This window comes from Mucor mucedo (genome assembly GCF_025094135.1).
Source record: "Mucor mucedo strain NRRL 3635 chromosome Unknown EV154scaffold_39, whole genome shotgun sequence".
Lineage (NCBI taxonomy): Eukaryota > Fungi > Mucoromycota > Mucoromycetes > Mucorales > Mucoraceae > Mucor > Mucor mucedo.
Genome location: NW_026252323.1, coordinates 249,025 through 268,654, shown reverse-complemented (window position 1 = coordinate 268,654; position 19,630 = coordinate 249,025). Strand labels below are relative to the sequence as shown.

General features: G+C 36.6%; 7 protein-coding genes across 7 annotated transcripts; 5 read left to right on the top strand and 2 right to left on the bottom strand.

Annotated features, from left to right (window-relative positions):
* Nucleotides 1-110: 110 nt before the first annotated feature.
* EV154DRAFT_480889 (uncharacterized protein) lies at nucleotides 111-1,462 on the top strand (the record flags this gene model as incomplete). The annotated part of the gene is made up of 3 exons (XM_051598357.1): nucleotides 111-485; nucleotides 541-1,202; nucleotides 1,258-1,462. 3 exons carry the CDS (start codon nucleotides 111-113, stop codon nucleotides 1,460-1,462), a joined length of 1,242 nt encoding a protein of 413 aa, XP_051458330.1.
* Nucleotides 1,463-1,696: 234 nt separating this feature from the next.
* EV154DRAFT_480888 (proteasome complex subunit Rpn13 ubiquitin receptor-domain-containing protein) lies at nucleotides 1,697-2,954 on the bottom strand (the record flags this gene model as incomplete). The annotated part of the gene is made up of 6 exons (XM_051598356.1): nucleotides 1,697-1,779; nucleotides 1,848-2,182; nucleotides 2,240-2,592; nucleotides 2,646-2,705; nucleotides 2,768-2,786; nucleotides 2,851-2,954. The coding sequence occupies 6 exons, from the start codon at nucleotides 2,952-2,954 to the stop codon at nucleotides 1,697-1,699; spliced, it is 954 nt and encodes a 317-aa protein (XP_051458329.1).
* A 970-nt stretch (nucleotides 2,955-3,924) lies between these two features.
* EV154DRAFT_442464 (uncharacterized protein) lies at nucleotides 3,925-7,083 on the bottom strand. The gene is made up of 4 exons (XM_051596990.1): nucleotides 6,990-7,083; nucleotides 6,914-6,924; nucleotides 6,810-6,860; nucleotides 3,925-6,748 (listed from the first exon to the last, which is right to left on the bottom strand). Exons 1-4 carry the CDS (start codon nucleotides 7,058-7,060, stop codon nucleotides 4,392-4,394), a joined length of 2,490 nt encoding a protein of 829 aa, XP_051458328.1. The 5' UTR covers nucleotides 7,061-7,083; the 3' UTR covers nucleotides 3,925-4,391.
* Nucleotides 7,084-11,348: 4,265 nt separating this feature from the next.
* On the top strand, nucleotides 11,349-12,672 carry EV154DRAFT_506861 (uncharacterized protein). Its single transcript, XM_051601340.1, has 4 exons — nucleotides 11,349-11,521; nucleotides 11,577-11,810; nucleotides 11,874-11,917; nucleotides 11,980-12,672. Exons 1-4 carry the CDS (start codon nucleotides 11,473-11,475, stop codon nucleotides 12,622-12,624), a joined length of 972 nt encoding a protein of 323 aa, XP_051458327.1. The 5' UTR covers nucleotides 11,349-11,472; the 3' UTR covers nucleotides 12,625-12,672.
* Nucleotides 12,673-13,192: 520 nt separating this feature from the next.
* EV154DRAFT_506859 (uncharacterized protein) lies at nucleotides 13,193-14,299 on the top strand. Its single transcript, XM_051601339.1, has one exon. The coding sequence runs from the start codon at nucleotides 13,213-13,215 to the stop codon at nucleotides 14,287-14,289; it is 1,077 nt and encodes a 358-aa protein (XP_051458326.1). The 5' UTR covers nucleotides 13,193-13,212; the 3' UTR covers nucleotides 14,290-14,299.
* Nucleotides 14,300-14,696: 397 nt separating this feature from the next.
* EV154DRAFT_442460 (uncharacterized protein) lies at nucleotides 14,697-17,613 on the top strand. Its single transcript, XM_051596989.1, has 9 exons — nucleotides 14,697-14,951; nucleotides 15,011-15,483; nucleotides 15,546-15,797; nucleotides 15,855-15,999; nucleotides 16,058-16,468; nucleotides 16,533-16,715; nucleotides 16,771-17,002; nucleotides 17,062-17,192; nucleotides 17,251-17,613. Exons 1-9 carry the CDS (start codon nucleotides 14,734-14,736, stop codon nucleotides 17,591-17,593), a joined length of 2,388 nt encoding a protein of 795 aa, XP_051458325.1. The 5' UTR covers nucleotides 14,697-14,733; the 3' UTR covers nucleotides 17,594-17,613.
* A 114-nt stretch (nucleotides 17,614-17,727) lies between these two features.
* EV154DRAFT_209362 (uncharacterized protein) lies at nucleotides 17,728-19,364 on the top strand. The gene is made up of 8 exons (XM_051594375.1): nucleotides 17,728-17,774; nucleotides 17,837-17,845; nucleotides 17,911-17,973; nucleotides 18,055-18,116; nucleotides 18,176-18,355; nucleotides 18,424-18,462; nucleotides 18,519-19,032; nucleotides 19,105-19,364. The coding sequence occupies exons 1-7, from the start codon at nucleotides 17,757-17,759 to the stop codon at nucleotides 18,913-18,915; spliced, it is 768 nt and encodes a 255-aa protein (XP_051458324.1). The 5' UTR covers nucleotides 17,728-17,756; the 3' UTR covers nucleotides 18,916-19,032; nucleotides 19,105-19,364.
* Nucleotides 19,365-19,630: the final 266 nt, after the last annotated feature.

Genomic DNA, 19,630 nt, shown 5'->3' with positions numbered 1-19,630 from the left:
AGCTGACTTACGTCACAGGTGAAACGGCAAACTCCGCTTTTCGTATTTTTTTTTTCTTAATGCCTTTTTGGAGACAAAACAAACAGCTCTCTTTTTCAACGAAATTAAACATGTCGCATTTTATGTTTCCAAGAACCGGGATAACCATGGACCGAGATATTATGAATTCAGTTGTACTAGAAAACGATATACTTGATGCAGACGATTTGCTGTCAAATTCACAAAGTTCTTCCATACTATCAAGCACCAGTAGTAATAGCAGCAGTAGCACATCAACAGCCGAGTCTTCTGACTCTTCCACTATACTAGCACCTAGACAACCACAGCGTGTAGTATCTGAAGAACCGCGGTGCTGGATCTGCTTTGGTGATAGCTCTGATTCTCAAGGACAATGGGTAAAACCTTGTAAATGCTCTCTGGAAGCTCATCAAACCTGTTTACTGGACTGGATTGCTGAAAACCAGAAAGCTACGCCAACAAAAAAGGTAAGAGCAGGAGATAAACAAGCCGTTAGGCGACTCATAAAAAATGAAATGATAGGTAAAATGCCCACAGTGTGCTACATCATATTATCTTGCACAAAGTAATAATGTCACCTTGGCATTATTAACGGTGGTGGACTCACTTGTACGTGTCAGCGCACCTTATGTCACAGTACTTGGTCTTGGATGCTCATTACTAATTACTTGTACGACCTATGGAGCATTTTCGGTTATGACGTTATTAGGATCTCGAGACGGAGAGAGATTGATCGGCAACCCCACTCACTGGACATATAAAACATGGATTGGATTACCACTTATACCCGTACTTTTAGTCTCTACAAAAACGCGATGGGGAGACGCAATTTTGCCAGTTGCAGCAGTGACAATACTACGTGCAGCTGGACACACACCTCAAAATATCAGATTCACGTGGCCAATGTCACCAGCCTTAATCATAGGTGTTATGCCTTGGATCAGGTTATTTTACAAAAACGCTTATAAACTTGTACAACGCTGCCTAACAAAAAACCTATCATTACAAGAACCCATCATTCTATCTTCTGCTCGAGTAGGAAGGCGTAGAGGAAGTACAGAGAATATATCAGATAGAGAACTTAATTTGGAATTGGACATGATTAACGGAAGGGATACAAGCAGTATTGGGTTGTCACTAATAGGTGTTTTGCTCTGGCCAGCGATAAGTAGTGGCATGGGAGGGTATGTGGTCAAAGGGATTCATGAATTAAACGTGCTCATCCTTTTTTTTTTCTAGTTTTTTGAATAGATTTAATTGGGTCAAGCAAAATTTCCCTGACCCATTCCAAAGAAATGTGTTGGGTGGCTGTCTTTTTGTGGTGGCAAAAGATGTAGGCAATTTACTGTATAAATATGAGCGTATCCGTCAACATAGATCTCGTCGTGTCAAGAATTACGAAGAGGTGATAAAATCGTCAACACGACGTCGCTCTTCCAATTAAATGTTATTTCTAAAAAAAAAACTTTTTTTGTCTTTTTTTTCTTTTTTCTTTCATAACAAATGTCGTAAACAGGACCTCTCACTGTGAAAGTTATGGGTCGAGATGGTCTACAATAAAGACAAAGAGCAAAATAAGCAACAAGAATTTGATACTCTGACTATTTAAAAGTTGAATAGCCTAGCCATTTATTTTCTTGTACACTTTTTTTTTTTTTTTTTTTTTTATAATCTCATCTTAATCTTCATCCATAGCATCCGCATCTCTGTGTGCTTTACGCTTGGCTTGCTCTTCAGCTGCTTTCAAGAAAGATTTTAAATCTAAAAGATTAGACGTTTTTTTTGTTGCTGTTAGAAAAGGTAAAAGGAGGCATGTCAATCCGACTTACTTTTTTCAGAATCCAAATCTTCGAGAATGGCATTTAAAGTGTCTTGCTGAATAGCAGTACTCAAAAGTTGCAATCTTTGTTGGAATTGTTCATTTTGAATCAATTGCTCAACATCAGCTTTAGTTCTGCTTGAGTTTTCGCTGATGAAAGGAAATAAGGCAGAGCGGATATCTGAATCAGCAAGAATAGCCTCAAGCGTATCAATTTCCAAGACGTCATGTACATCGATTGCAGCTTGTCCTTCAGGCACAGTTACTTGAGTGAGTTTAGTCTTTAAATCAGACCATTGAGAACTAGGAATGACATTTCCAGGCAAAGAAGAGGAAAGATCACTTCTAAGATATGAATGAATTGTTATTGATACACGTCGAAATATTAAACCTATAGCCTACCCTAATCCACCAGCGTTTTGAATGAACTGTAAAAGGTTATCCTGTGTCATATTCATATCTAAATCACCTTGACCATTGCTACCACCCCCCAAGATCTGCATCAAATCAGAGTGAGCATTACCCTCAAATTCAATATCGCCATCACGACTGTTATCGTCATTGGTTGCACTTTGAGGATCGTTAATAAGCTGGTTTACACGGTTGACAAGCTCCTCGTCCTTCTCTTCATTTTTACTCTGCATCCAATAAAACTTCTTTTGATTGGAAGACTTGAACTTCAAGATATAAACACGGCCAGTTGTACATTGGTCAACACGAAGTAATTCAGCTTCATCGGGGAAAATGATAAAATCCTAAAAAGCTACGGTTTTAGTTCTCTTTCTTCTTTTTAAATATATTCACTCACGTCCTCAGGATCAGCAGCTTTACGCTCTTTCCAGTAAAAGTGCATCAGTTGATCGTCGCTCTATGACAAGTAGACCGTGTTAGTTATTTTAAGTTTGATTGCTAATTATTAACAAAGAGTACCTGATCCATATAAACGACACTTTGACGTTTAATATTAGTATATACAGCGCGAATTTTGAGTGTACAAAACAATTATATCTTACCCCTTTCTGACATCAGGCTTAATGGTTGTACCTTCTTCAATACATTTACCTGCATTGAACTCAACGAGGTGATTATTTCTTTGGGGAGTAGGGAAAAGACTCATTATTAGTTTTTGTGTTAGGAAAGAAGACAAAAACTCTATCCCGTTTATTTTTGCATGTGTATTGCTAGCAAAGATGACGCGGCCGCGCCAGCTGCGATCTAACGGGGTTTAAACTTTGCTTTATTCCTCTTTCGCTCGACTCCTGTAAATCGCCGCATGAATAACAGTGACCAAGATTCTGAATTATATAAACATAAAAAAGCTTATAGATACAGCAGGCTATCTATTTTTGTAAGTATATTCGATAAAGCAGAGGATAGACAGAGCAGTTGTAATGTTATGTAAGTTTTTCTCATCATTCGGAGAAATGAAGATATTTATAGTTTCTTTAGCGCCATTCCACATACTTGCATTATTTTTAGTATTGTAGACACGCACATATATCATTATGATGTAGTACAACACACTTGTATTTAATGATATGTGATATTAATTTATGTGATTTTTAATGTATAAAAATATGGTTTTGTGGGTATCTGCGCGCTTTTTGTCAAGGTTGTGAGCAAAATGTTTATATATACAAGTACTGTCAATAAAGTGTATTATTTAGAGTGGGGTTTTAATAAAATTACTCATGATGATATGTGTCTAGGAAAAATGAGGTGACAAATCCCATTATTTGTGTCTAACAGCTGTCATAGAGTAAACATTGGCGATTTGGATCTTGTCGCGATGGATTGTATCGAATGAAGTATCATCCGCAAATATATCCACGATATCCAAGATGAATCTGCTTGACACATGAAACGCAACAGAAAATGCTGCACTCTCTCTAAATCTCTACTTAATCTTTGGCTTGTTGGCATCCTTCTTAGCGTCAATTTAAAAGATGGTGGTGGCGCCGTGTAGATCCGCCAAAAATCATAACACTCAACACCACAATGTTGTTCTGGTATCTACAACCACATAAAGAATATTGTTCAAATGCGAAAAAAAAAGCAGAGAAGGTAAGTTGATCGCGATGAAAGGAGGAATATGTTATATCCAGTGCACGGATGTGATTTTATTAAAAAAATTAATGCCAAGATGAAACAGTGCATCGAGAATAATGCCCGTGAGATTTTTTAAAATTATTATTGTTGGGTATAATGTGAGTATTCCAGAAGAAAAAGAAGGGAACACTACGATACAAAGGATATTTACTGAGCACGGATATAAATGCACAATACAACACTTAAAGTTTTGCGTCTACCTCTTATCTACAGGCATGCTTATTGTGATAAACGGAGGATTGTAGTTGAATCAGCACACTGATGTTGTTCAGATACAGATAGCTGGTGGCTGAATAGGGGATATATACAGGCTGTCAATTGGATTAATAAAAAGGGATTCCTTGAGAGAAGAACGTTCATGTCATGTAATTTAATAATGCGTATTTTATCATGACTATATTTATTTGTCTGTACACATTTTTGATGTCTATCCGAAAGTAATTTTTCACTTCTCCGAATTCAAATTAAGATTGCTATAATAAGGCGGTTCAGTGGAACTGAAGGTACCATCATTTTCATATTGTAGTTCCTTGGGAGGAGGAGCTGATTTATCAAACGGCAATCTTGAGAATGGAGGAGGACGGTCCTCGACTGGATGATTTAGCATGACTGGTGGAACGGTGGGAATCCAAGGAGAATGAAAGGGTGGTGTGAGGGAATTATTTGTGTTTGGTGTGTCGTAGCTGTAATATTGCGGAGAAGAGTATCTATAGGGAGAAGAAGCCGCATAATCCGGTTTTTTACCATAGGAACTTGCCGACAACATGTTTGCTGTTTCATAGTCCAGTAAAGTGGGTGTATAGACGAAATCCGAAAAGTGCATTTCGTCAGAAAAGGAATCGGTTTTATGAATATCATAAGCAGAAGAGGCAGATGGCACATCCAGAACATTATAGATTGTATTTCGTTGCACGAATTGGTTTGTAGATATAATAGGTTGCACGGTATTATCAATAGTGCCTGAGGACATACCAACAGGAAAAACAGGTTCTTGTTCTTCTTGTTCAATAACCAATTTTGTTTGCAATGTTTCCAAGAATATAGCCTTTATTCTGTTAACAAGAGTAAGCACGTACTTATGGTGTCTTACAGGGGCAGATAAGAGTATTTTTGCCATTTTTTCCAGATTTCTTTTCGCAATTTTATGTTCCGGATCATTTGGCTGGGACAGAATACTCCCATATACAATTGTGGTGATCATCAGGTTTTCCAAAGAAAAATGACACCAACGTTGCTTTAATTGAACCCAGCACTCGAGCAATTCAACTGTGTTACGTGCTGCTTTTAGACATACATCCCTGGATAACACATCAATTGTAGAGGGTTGATCCGTTGATGCTTTGCTAAAAAATAGTCCATACAGCTGACACAGCTGGAAATTATATTCAAAGTTTAGCTTTATACATGATTGTTCCTTGAAAGAAGTTGAGTTCCATTCCCTTTTGTGTAGATCACCCGCTTCATATTTTAAGTAAGAAGGTAACGCTGTATACCAATTGTCGAGTTCCTTGTCTATAGCAGATATCTGACTTAAAAGTGGTTTTTCCTCCGCTGTCTTGTAGATAATATTACGATAGATACGTGTGATTTTAAAGCGCTGTATCATAAACTCCACACGGTATTTTGTTTCCCCTGATGATTCATGTTCTAAAATTGTGGGAAAACCAACAGTCACCATGTTCTTTGGCGGTAGTGAGAAAGGTTTATCCGAATGAATAGAACCAAGCGTCTCAAGAAAGTAAACCACCCAGAAATATCGGCGGTGTTGTTCTTGTTCATATGGGTTATCACTTTTTGATTCTTGATGCATCTTTAAATCTAAGCACATGCGAATTGCCAAACCTAGATATATGTAAGCTTCCGATTCAACCTCCGCCTTGTGTTCGCTGGGAATACCAATGGCATATATGTACATAATAATCAAGCTATGCATGGTATCAATACTTGTCTGCATAAACCTCTCTTTCATCAAATCTTTCGCCTTTGAAAAGAAAGGTTTTCCGACTTGATTTGGGTCCTTCCCGGGAAATAGATCATGATAGATTGCAGCATGCCTTGCAGTCCAAGCAAAAACCGCATTCGCTAGTAAAGGATCTAATGTACCACTTTTGTAACGGGAGTATATAGAATAGTTGGGGTCTGGGCAAGGTAAACATAAAAAGCATTCACAAAATATTTCCACCAGTTGACGCATGGTTTCCTCATTATAAATGATGTCTGCCTTTGATTCTGCCTGTGGATGTTTATTTTCAGATTCCCAACTGCTGTAAAGAGGGAATGTTTTCAGTCTGGACTTCCACAATGGCTTCTTTTTTAATATCGTAGCCGTGTCTGGCCTAGAGTTGTCTGTCGTTGTACTAGATGATGATTGTGATGAATTTTCTATATTGTGGTCATGCATGCAGTGATTACCAGATAAATCAAACCGAGAAACTCCAGATAGCAGGATATCATACAAGGCATGTAAAGAAACAATATTGGTATCTATTCGAAGTCCCTTTGGTGTAAGTGATAGTTGCCATTGTGCATTTGAAGTGTTCATCAAGTCGTTCATGATATTCGTGGGAGGTGGTGATGTTCGGATGATTGAACGAGTATCCTCCTGCTTCTTATTGTCATCATTTTTTATTGTACTGCTATTCATTCTGACTTCATTGGCAACATATTCTGTATTACTGCAAACTTCTTTAATATCGGTTTCGATAGATTGTACTCGTTTTTGTAAAATGTCCACCGTGTTATTTAATTTAACAAGGTTAAACAGATCTACTTGTGTAGCACTACCATCGTAAGAGCATTGTGCTTTTATCCTTATTTTATTAATAACGCGGGTTATATTCTCGGTATGGTTTTTCGTTATTACCTTTTGCCTGTTGACAGCGTTCACAATGGGGATGAGAAAAATCACATTTGACTAGAAAGACATGTTAATCTCTATTTTGGCAGAAATATTGAACAAAACCTCACCTTTTTTAGATCTAGTAAAAGGCTCAAGTTAACATTTCGGAGACGTAAAAAAAAACTTGCGGCATTCTTTCATTACCTGCATCTTTCACAAGCCATTGTCATTCGAATCTTTTTCGACGCGGAAGCACCAGCATTTGTTTGTTTCATAATATAAAGAGTGGGAACAAAGCAAGAGAGAGAGAGAGAGAAAAAAACAGAAGAAAAAAAAAGAGATAGGAACAGATTTATTTAAAGTCAAATGTGACGAGAAATTTAGAAACCAAGCGGAATGAACAATAAGCTAAATTTCCCACCTCATATATAATAATTACACCCCTTGTCGTTTCTTTATTTACAATTATTCTAAAACACTTTAGGTAACAATTGCATCAATGCTTGTATTGCGGTTTTAATGTTCGAACTTTACTAATTGAGCTACAAGGCATATAATGCACTGTCGGGTAAAATCTGATTTTTTCTGAAACGATGTTCAAGAAGTAAGATAAATTTGAGATCCGTAAATCTTGACGTATTTCTTTTCCTTCCTGAAATATGACTGGGATAGCTGACATTGTCCAAAAGTTTAAGGTACAGGATTATCATGCTCTTCATAAATTACTTGCACTACCAGACATATGAGAGCAGATTCTATGAGTTATATCCGTAAATAAAAAGACGTAAAAATGTTTTGTCCTGACATAATCCGGTTTTTATTTATCAGTTTCTACTATAATAATAAGACCAGCTTAACCTTTTATCTTCCAGCAACGGTAACTGTATAGAAGAGCTAAACGGGGCTAAATGCGTTAAATTTATGCGCACCAAAAGCAAACGTGCGGAGCAAATGGATCTTTATTGTCGATAATATGCTAGTGATTTTCTATTTTGGAAGAAAGGGAGAACGAGTTAAATGAGTGCTTGCTGTAAAGATACTGACATTTGGGCACCCTTAACTTTACCCAGTTATACCAATGAAACAGTATCAATATTCTATGGTAGTTGCGCGACATAAGGGTGGGCGATATCTTGGAAAAAGGCACCATTATAACAAAATTGCCTTCATTCAACTCATTTAGCGATCCCAAAAAGAAAAAAAGAAAAAGCCTATATATCAAGCAATTGCTGTAATTATAGTAGCTTTCATAATTGAATATTTAAGATTCATTTAACATCAAAAAGCTGTTAGTAACACCATTGTATGGATCACTACAATGAATAATAATAAAAAAATACGGAGGTTTAACGTCTTGGCTGCTCCCAAGGCAGAGGTATGCATCAACGGCTATCGATACTACAAAAAGTACTACCTCTCAGTCGGTGTTACACCATCCCTGTATCCTCGCCACAAAATGAAAAGGTTCAAACTGCAGTATGGATAATTCATATACATTTTTTACTTTAGCATTTCGCAGAGATGTAGGCATGTTTTGATATTAGCAGAAGACCTACTAGATTTTTGAAATCTGTTTTACATAAAAGCTATTATACAAACATGGACCTATATTTTTACACAACATAATTGCGAGTCCAGAACTTTTAAGACTGCCTAAAATAATGTAGCCAGAGACGTATGCACAATCAGTTAAGACTTGATTGTTCACTATTAGCAAAGACAAGGAAATATTATCTAGCTGAATTTTTATTTCTTTTCATATGTCTTATTTATCTTTCACAGAGTCTTTATCCGCTCTAATCATTTCTTCAAGGATCTGTTCTTGCCTTTTCCTAAAGTAAGCACGCTGTTGAGGATCGGTGATGGTCGAAACGTCCTTCATCATGATCTCGTGTTCCGCTAACCTGGACTTTTCTTTTTCTATTGCTAGCCTTTGGGCTGTCTTCATACGCAAGGTTTCTTCCCAGAGCTCTTTAAGTTCCTGCTGACGAGTTGCGATTTTTTCTTCTTCGAGCGCACGCTTCCTGAGGGCTCTCACCCGTTTATACCCCATAGGACGCGGTATATCATAAATAGAAATACCACCAAACTCATTTTTCTCTAATTCATCGATACTCCTTTTCTTCGTTCCTGTTGCTCTGGGCATGTAGTGTAGAGCCCATTTTGGCTCAACCGACAGTATTGGCAAACAGTGCTCAAAAATAAAGGGCTCAGGTTCTGTTTTAAAAGACGCCTTATACATGATATGGGCCTTTTCAAGCTGTTATTTTGTTTTTAAAAAAAACACATTAGCCGCGCTTAGTATTGACGTGCAGCTGCCTTACCAAATCAGTCGGCCTAGGTTCGATTTTTTGCGTAAACCGCAAAAGGGAATCGTAAAAACCGATGAACTTTTGCACGCTGGAGTCAATTTCGTCCCAGCGGCTTATCATTTCCGTGTCGCTATGAACTTCAGTTGCCCTATCTCCAATATTTTTGTTGTAGTCTACTTTGACACGGCCCCAATATCTAGAACTATTCTGTTGTCTACCAACGAGACAATCCTTTTCCGCTGAGAGTACTGAATTACATAACTGCTTGTCTTCTTCTTTAGACCAGTTCGATCCATGTCCTGTATTTTCAGGAATTGTAGTAGAACTTGTTGGTTGGAGATGCCTGTCCATTGTTAAAAGGTATTTTATAAAAAATATAGTGGATCCTCAACAGAACCCCGGACAGAACTACCGAACAGAACCCGAACAGCTACCGAACATAATTAAACTCCCGCGGGAAGCTCAGTGGGAACATTCAACCAATCAAATTATGATCACCCTACAAAAAGTTATTTTTCATAACGATCTTATTTTATTTACGTGAAGGCGATAACATTACGAATATAAAAAAAACATTCAGGAGTCACAAAAAGCTTTTGAATGTGGTTTTTTATATAAAAACCCTTCTGCTTTTATACTTCGTAAGTGGTCAAACAAACAAGTCTCCAACTACCAACAGATTTAGCGCCGGTCTAAGATACAAAAGTATGGATTATTCTCCCATTATCGCAGAAGTTCAATACGTATTCTAAGAAAAGATAAGTTGAATACTTCTTACAGTTAAATTTTAATTCAATAGATTCACTTCTTGCTGAATATGGTAACACATTATTTGAAGTAAATAAAAATGACACTGCAAATAGCCGGCTCTTTGGTATAGATCATGAGCAGCAGAATGATTCATCTTTTTTATGACAGGTTACCTCAAAAAATAACAGATTTACTGGACCAATTGATCATACTTGAGTTATTTCTGGACAGTCGTTGCACATCTATGCTTGATAGCACATTAATGGTAATGACCCTCCGATATAATCCTTATAGATTATAGCTTCTACCAGTCATGGCTGATTAAGTAAATTTGCAAGTATAAATACTTTACCATACAATGTGATCTGAATGTCACTTTATTTTATTGATAAAATGTTAAATATCTTGATAATCAATTTGATAATGCTACAGAGCTAGAATATTCAAGTACTGTATCGTAGAGTCACTGTCATATATATTATCAAGTATATATGTGGAATGGTTTTTTAAAATGTTTTCTTCTGATAGACTGCACACACAGCTATGTCAACTGCTATTGTAGTTTACACAAAATCCATCTGAGAAAACTGATGCTTATATAATATAGATGATTGTTATCAAAGCGATATAGCCTAGTGACATGCCATTCTTATTCCTCTTTCTACAGATTTAATTGAATCGAATCGTATATTTTCTGGTGTATCATACAATAATACTTTTTTAAATTAATTAATTAACGCCTGGCACTGTAGTCATGTAGGGTGTTACTTTAATGTAACCTCGTATTGATTCAATACTCTATTATGTGTATTTAAAGCTCCTAGAATATATAGACAAGGCACACGCAACATCCAATCCTTTGTTTTGAGAATCTATCCTCTTATATTTTTCTTTTAACTTATGAGATAAGCCTTCATGCTCAAAGCTATGAAAGTCGGCAAACGGTTTCGTTGACCACTAGGTGAGCACTTAGTCCTGGTGTAGTCAGGCTTAGGGTTAAGAAAACGAGAGAAGAGCCTTCAATTTGTAGCATACAAGAAAAGATAGTATCACAATTTATACTTACACAAGAATCAATAATATTTTATTGCGACCTTTTAGCAACTCTCTGGTACATACAATAATTTTGTGGTCTCCAACATAATGTAATACCTTTTTATTCACCAGTTCAAACGATTAGCTTTGTATCTTTTCAGCATACGTATTTGCGTCATACTTTACTCATTTGAATGATGATTGAAAACGGACTTATGTATCTATCAAACTTTCCTTTTCTAATTGAACTAACTCAAACGTAGCGTCGCAGCCTCATCCGTTGGTTGACCCGTACTATCCCTTAGCTCAGGTCGGTAGACCCTGATAAGAAAAGGAATAAGGCGATTATTTTCTGGTTTACCAGAGGCCTTAGTGATGTAATGTTTAGGAAGTGATTTGAGAAACCGATAAGCCTGAAAGAAAAGCGAATAGGGCTGAGAATAAGGTTTACAACTGCTTTTTTAAGTGGAATGATTATTTTTCTATAAAAACAAATTGCAGAATAAAAATAAATTAAAAAAAAAAGTGGCCCTATTTCTTTTTGTTTCCTCTATTCCTATTATATTTTTTTTTCTCTCTCTCTCTGCACCATGTCCGAAAACCTTGATTACCTTGTCGTTTATGGCGATTCATACTCTGGTATATAATATCCTGTGGTTGGATATAAGCCTTGTTTTTACTAACTACAATTTAGACATTCAACCTGAATCCAAAGCCACCAATGGACCTGTTTGGAGTCAGCAATTGGCATCACACTGGAATATGGAATTAATGTCACTGGCCAAGCCTGGAGCTACTTTCTGTAAGAACACCAAAAAGAATGGAAGTTGGTTAAAGAAACAGGTGGAATCAGCTACACTTAAAGATCATTCAGCCACGCATGCTATTTTTCTAGGTGTGACAGATTTAATAGAGACAAAGGGAGAAGGTAAGAATTGAACGGACACCGGCATGTCGTTGAAAGTTAAAAGTTTAACACACACACACGTAGCAAAAGATATTAAGGAATGGATCCAGTGCATCAAGGACCAAGTGGTAAGTTTTCTTTTTTTCTATATCGGGCGCTTTGATACTCAGCTTACTAAATTTATTAATAGACCTTCTTGTGTTCCAGTAATCCCGAATCCAGAATCGTTATTATGGGCGTTCCTGCGCTTGAATTTTCACCTTATGCATCTGCACACAAATCCGTCGCAAATGATTTGAAACAAAACATAGTAGACTTTAATGTGGCACTTGAGGAAGAAGTGATGGATTGGAAAGATAGCTACAAGAATATTGAATTCTTTGATACCTATCTTGTTTTTAGTGAGATGTTGGCGGATACCTCCATTGCCAATATCGATAACGTAGACGATGCTTATTGGGATAAGTGTCAAGGTAAATGTAATGATAAGATGGACAGTTATCTTTGGTGGGATAATCTGCATATTACGGGTGCTGGACACAAGGCTATCTCTAACGTCATCGAGTCCAAGGAGTATTTCAACATCAAATCCACAACAGAAGACTCGTCTTCATCACTAGACTCGGCAATGGAAAGTATTACTGGTTTACCCAATGATTATATCCGCGTTATTTCATGGCTTGTTTTGATCTCTATCTTGGCCATGTTATTCTACATGTTCCGTCATAACAGAGTCATCACATCGCTCAAACAAAAATTGAACGCCAAAATTCATAAAGCCTACCCTTCATTAGCAGCATCCAATAGAAATAATCATGAATATTCACTTGTCTAAAATAAAAAAACAAAAACATAGTTGCATTTTATGCAATGTACCATACCTAAATGTATGTTCACCAGTACATACTACCATATCTGGATAGATTCAAAACGTAAGGTTTTGGATTGGTGTTGTGCTTGTAGTTAGTATAACAAAATACCTTCTTACCTTGAGACGCAGCATTGCTTTCTAATCGGACGCATGTATTGTAATCTCGACACAAAAGGTGAAATGCTATTCAAAAGGGGGCAGATATAATATATTTACCTACTCTAAGGAGAAAAGGCACGGAGTTGAATAAATCCTGAATACTTTTATTAAAAAAAAAAGTGAAAGCAGTAGCAATCCTAAATGTATCACAGAAAGACAACAAGGAAGAAACGATAGTAGTACAGAAAACGACCTTGACTTTTTTTATAAACTTGATGCAGATCCACTTTTTTTTATATAAGCATAATTTGAATGGTTTAACATTACATGGATACCGCCGATCATTGTAAGTTTATCAATTTTTACGTGTGACCTGTTTTTGCTTTAAAAGCGATTTAATAATGCAAGTTGCCTCTTCTTCTTCTTCTTTATTTTTTTTTTCTTTCTTAAAATATGAGTTCATTTAAATCACTACCTAGTAACTATAAACAAAAGCAGAATAGTAGTACCATTACTATTTCTTTTGTCCGAGATAAAAGTATTGTTGAAACCAGCGACATTATCCTCAACAGTCCATCTTCCCTTTCTTCTTCCGTCAAAAAATCTTCGCCGCTCTCAAAACCATCATGGAACGACGAAGTCAACGATAGCAGTATGATCAGCCAAAAGAGTTGGTTGACACGACGGTGGTCTACAGTGTCAGCATCCCAGATGGTAATAAACCGTAGAAGATATAAAAAGTCAACGGCATCGCAGCTTTGGTTGAACCGACAGAAAAGACGTACCTACCCACCTTGTATCGTTCGTCAACAAGATCAAAAAACATTGACTGTGTTCAAAAGAAAGCATCACAGACAAAGTCTTGCTGATATCCTGACCGTATTTTACCATAGTGGTTCATCGGACTCAACTAACTCCTCTTCGGTGTCGAAAAGAATTGGTAAAATGTTAAAGAAGAAAAAGGGCAAACAACCGTATAATAATAATAGAAATAATAACAATAATAATAATAATAATAAAAGGCTGCGAATTGATACTAAATCAGACGCCATAAAACGAGTGTTTCCACCAGCGACCATGTCCAGTAACTCTTCTTCACCTTCCACTCAAATTAAGTTTCCTACACCCCCTAAACGATTCTCTGCGATTTTTATAGACGCTTACGGGCAACAAGGAAAAATAGATTATGTACGACCTATAAAAAGCAGACCACAGTATTTACTTAATCTTATTCAACACGGCGTTGATCATAAAATGCCACCCATAACAGATACGTATGGCGCCAATCAAGGAAACCCACGCCTATCCATGTATGCAACATTGTTTTTATTTGGCTTTCTGTTCTTTCCATGCTGGTGGATTGGTGCCTGGCTTCATTATCACAGACCCAAGGAAACCTGTTGTGGCAGTCATTTTCACTTGTTTTCAGTACGCACTTTTGCTTATTTGAACGTATTATTTGCTGCCATCAGTATATCTTTATTCATTGTCATCCTGTCGTTACTTATTTGGCTTGCCAAAACTCGATAAACAAACAAACAAACAAAGCCAAAGTCAAAAAAAAAAAAAAAAAAAAAAAAAAAACTATAGAATTTAGAATGTAATAAAATTAATGTATATTGCCCCTTACTAAAAGACAATTGCATGTCATGCAATCCTAGAAGAGTCTAGCTGCTGTCAATCAGTGATATATCGCTCCATTTTTCTTTGGCATATTCTGATGTACATATAAATACGCACTATAAAATTTTAAAACGTGCAGATTAGATGATAAAAGTTCTGTCTTCTTGTGCGTGCCCATTCACTTGGAATACAATGACAGCTCCTATCATTTGATTGCATTGGCGAAATGGATTGTCTCGAATTTTTGGAGGCTTAAGACAGTGACTTGCAATCATTTTGACTTTTTCCTGCCCTTTTACTTAATCTCCAATTTTTAATTCTTTCTGTTACAAACAAAAAAAAAACAATAAAATGGCCAAGGAACGTTCTGCCATTAGTAAAAACATGAGCAAGAAGAAGGTGTCTGGTACACATGTATCAGGACTTTCGACCTCTAAATCAGGAGGACCAAAGCGAAAGGAAGCACCTGTCAAATTTGGAAAGCTTTCTAGACAACAAAAGCAAGATTTTGAAGATTATGGAGAGCTTGTACCTACCGATTTTGAAATGAATGAAGACGACACAACAAAGTAAGAAGAGGAACTGAACTTACTTGCAATAAATGACGAAGACTAATCTAATTATGTAGGCGTAGAAGAGTTATCTCAGAAGCAGATTTAGATAGAGAAGCAGACGAAGCCAAGAGACGTGCTGAAGGACAATTTGATAGCGAAGAATCTGGCAGTGAGAGTGAGGAAGACGACTGGAAAAAACCTTCCGCTTACTCCATGTTGATTGGCTCTTTAAAAAAGAACTCCAAGCAAAAGGATTTCTATAAAAAGATTAAGCGTGAACAAGAAGGTATCGAAGAAGCTGATGCCAGCGAGGAAGAAGCTGCTGAAGGTCAAGAATTTGACGACGAAGAGTTGGAAGGCGAAGAAGAATTAGAAGACGATGAGGATTTGGAAGAGGACGAAGATCTGGAAGAGGACGATGAGAGCGATGACGAAGATATTGAAGAGGCTGAACCCATCGACAAGGATGCTGCAGATCCTTTGGAAGAGGACGATGAGGAAGAGGAAATCGTCTATGTTGGCAGTGACGAGGAAGAGGAAATTCCTGGTAAAACGAAAATAATGGTTTACCTTTCATCGATCGTCTTTTTCTAATAAGCTTTCTTGTAGATGATCTCTTCGAATCAAGATTTGCCGATCAATTACCTGCCAGCTTCGACGAAAAGATTTCTGTCATTGAACAAAAGAAGTGGATTTCTCAAGTCTTCCACGACGAAGTTTTGAAGGAGGTTACTGCTTTGACTACTACTGTCGATAAAAATATTCAGAATATGCCCAAAATTGAAAACTTGGAGGATATCAAAGTAAAGCAACGTATTGCCAATTGCTGGCCCGTTGCTAACAAGGATATCATTAAGAAGGGTAATATTAAGGACGAATTAGTTATTTACAGAATGTAGACTGATCAAGACATTGTAGGAAAGGGAACTTTTACTCCTCTTCAAAATAATTTGTTCAATCAAATGAACAATTACCGTGATATGGTATTCTGTAATCGTGAATTGGGTAATGCAAAAGCTATCAGAAATGCTTACGCTCTTCACGCTTTGAATCACATCACCAAGTAAGTATGAATTGAATAAGAACGATAATATTCTAATTCTAACAACTACCGTGTGTAGGACAAGAGATCGTGTTTTGAAGAACAATGCTAAACTTAGTAAAGCACAAAAGGAGGGTACAGATGCTGGCGAGATGCGTGATCAAGGGTTCACTCGTCCTAAAGTCTTGATTATTTTGCCCTTCAGAAATACGGTTGTGGATGTTGTGGACACACTTATCAAATTATCAGCTACTGATCAACAAGAAAACAAAACTCGATTCTATGAACAGTTCAATTTACGTGAAGACGAAGCTGTTGATACATCCAAGCCTGCTGATTATTTGCAGAACTTCCAAGGAAACATTGATGATCATTTCCGTTTGGGTATCAAGTTTGCTAAAAAGTCCATGAAGATCTATTCTGATTTTTACAATGCTGATATTATTATTGCATCACCATTGGGCTTGCGTACACTGATTGGAACTGAAGGGTAACAAAAAAAAAAAAATGAAGATACAATTGGAAAGTGCATTAACTCATCTTTGCATACTTAGTGACAAGAAGAGAGATTTCGACTTTTTGTCTTCAATCGAATTGGTGATTTTAGATCAAGCCAATCATTTCTTGATGCAAAATTGGGAACATATCGAACATATCTTCCAACATCTTAATTTGATTCCTACAGATGGTCACGGCTGTGATATTTCAAGAATCAAGAGTTGGTATTTGGATGGAAAGTAAGTTGATAAGTAATCAGTCTCAAGGATTTTAAATTGATCCTTCATTTAATAGAGCCAAATATCTTCGTCAAACACTCGTCTTTGCCGACTTTTTAACACCAGAATTTAATGCATTATTTAACAAACATTTAAAGAACGTAACCGGTAAATTAAAGATCAAGCAAACCTATGAAGAAGGATCTATCATGGATGTTATTCCTCAAGTGCAGCAATGTTTCACTCGTATCGATGCTCCATCTTTGAAAGCAATCAACGATACACGTTACAAATACTTTATTGAAAAGGTAGGAACAAATCTATAGAGCAATGATATAATTTATTTATTTACAACCTATAATCACAGACTTTACCTACTCTTCGTAAATCCGCCATTATGCAATCACATACCCTCATCTTCATTCCCTCTTACTTTGATTTCGTCAGAGTTAGAAACTATTTTGAAGATAACAGGTACTCCTATGAGCCTTGTTCAGAGTTAGTATTATTATCTTGCCGTTACAATAGAGCAAAATCTAAAATTTATGTTATGTAGGTATGCTTCTGGCAGTTCCATCACTCGATCAAGAGCCCAATTTTTCCACGGTAGATCCAACTTCCTTTTATACACAGAGAGACTTCATTTCTTCAGAAGATACAATATTCGTGGTACTTTCCATGTGGTGTTTTATGGACTTCCTGAAGATCCCTTGTACTATACAGAAATTGTGAACTTTTTGGGCCTCAAGTTTGATGAAGCAAGTGCAGCTGAGGAGGCTACATTCTCTTGTACTGCATTATTCTCTAAATACGATTTCTTGAAATTAGAGCGTGTTGTAGGTACAGAGCGCGCAAAGAAGATGTGTACAGCTCAAAAGAATGTATTCATGTTTGCATAGAAAATATGAAATAAATTTAGACTTTTTGTACAGTACGTAATAATCCATTTCGAGGCGTAATTAATTTAAACGCAGCTTATGCGAGGTTTTTGTCAAAAGTGTGCAAGAGGGAAAATCACATAATTTCCTTTTTCTTACAAGTTTATTCTTTTATTTTTTCGAAATGAGCTATGTACTAGAAGTAAGTTTGATTATTCTATTATGAAAAGCAGAAATAACTAACTGGAAACTTTATGGGAACAGTACGCAAAGGTAGATAATTGTTTTACTAAACCCACAGTCAATTATTTTTATTGAATAATATTTTATGACCACAGAGTGATAAAAGTTCTTGTACTGGAAAAAAAGATGATTGCCCTAGTGAGAATTACAAAATCGCTGTAAGTATATTTTTATCGCGTCAAGGCCACTGCTTAATTATAATAAAAATAAATGTATATATGAACATACTCTTTTCGTAGAAAGGAGAGCTTCGTCTTGGAGTAGAAGTTCCTAATACTGGTGGTAGTAGGTGGAGGCATTGGTAAGAGCTTTTATTTTTTTTTCATGTAAAAAATAATATCTCACGCGAATTAAATCTAGGGTGTGCGTAACATCTAAAGTGATTGAAAACATGCAAAAAGATTACTCTAGTCCTGATCAAATCCAAGGATGGGAAGATCTCCGACCCGAAGACCAAGAGCGTGTTCAAAGAGCTTGGGATGAAGGTGAGATACCTCAAGCTGAACGCCCCACACCTGCTGCTGAGCATGTTCGACCTGTGTAAGTATAATTATCCCAATGATATCAATCACTCACACGGAACTAATTTGCGCTGATTTATAAAAAAGCAAGAAAAAGATGGCTGAGCTTCCTGCTACCAATGAACCGTAAGTGTTAATGGATCTGATAAAAGTTTCATTTTATCTGACTTATGGTTGAATAGGAAAAACAAAAAAAAGTCCACGAAAACGAGTAATGCAGAATCATCTACCGCTACCGTTAAAGATGAAGAAAAGGCTACATCTTTAAAAGATAAACCAGAAGTAGCTAAGAAGGAGACTGCAGTGACTGGATCTCGTAAATCTTCAAGAGCTGTAAAGACGGAAGAAGCCTCGGATAAGGAGTCCTCCTCTTCAACAACTAATAAGAAGCCTACTATTGCCAAGAAAGCAAAAGCTGAAGTCACTGACAAGGAAGTTAAAGATGATATTACTGAGGCTAACCCAAAGAAGAAATCACCCACCAGTAAGGCATCCGGATCCAAGAAGGAAAAAGCCATTGCTGATGAACCTAAAGTTGCTGCATTTGCAACTCGTAACAAGACTGTTAAAAACACGTAACACACCTGATTATTGGAATAAAAGGATCCCATAATTAACCAGTTTTTATAGTGAAAAGAAATCCAAGGGAGAACCAACACGACGATCAGCCAGAATCAACAAAGAGACAAAACCCGAGTAAGTTGCTGTATATATACTTAATCTTAGAATAACGGTGTGATAACCCTTCTCTATCCCGTTGCTATATAGATCTTCTGCTGCCAATACTACCAAAAAGAGAGCCTCGGGCAAAGATGATACTACTGGAACTACCAAGAAAGCAAAGAAAAACTAAGTTTTTCTCCCTGAATCCATTTGCTCACTAAAACATTATTTAAAATAAAGCTTCTTTTTTATGCGAATGTAAACAAAGCGGATTGGTACATCCCGATTTTTTAATCTGTAGAAAAATCAATATAAACACATTGGGTTATCTTGATGAAACACAAAACATTTGTACTTCAATAACAAAACAAAAAAAAAGATCAGCATTTGTTACGGTAATCATGTTTTTTGCATAGGAAATATTTTTTTCACACGTGTTTTAACATAGTTTTATCGGTCGCTCATATCGATTATTTGTGCCATGAAGCTCCATCAAGATATAAGTAACTATACGACAACAAGTACGTTTCCGGGAGTCTTTTCATGTTATTCTGAAGCTCGGGCCCGAGATTGCAGATTGTCCACACCTAAGACGTCTTTTTTTTTTTTTTTTTTTTTTTTTTTTTTTTTA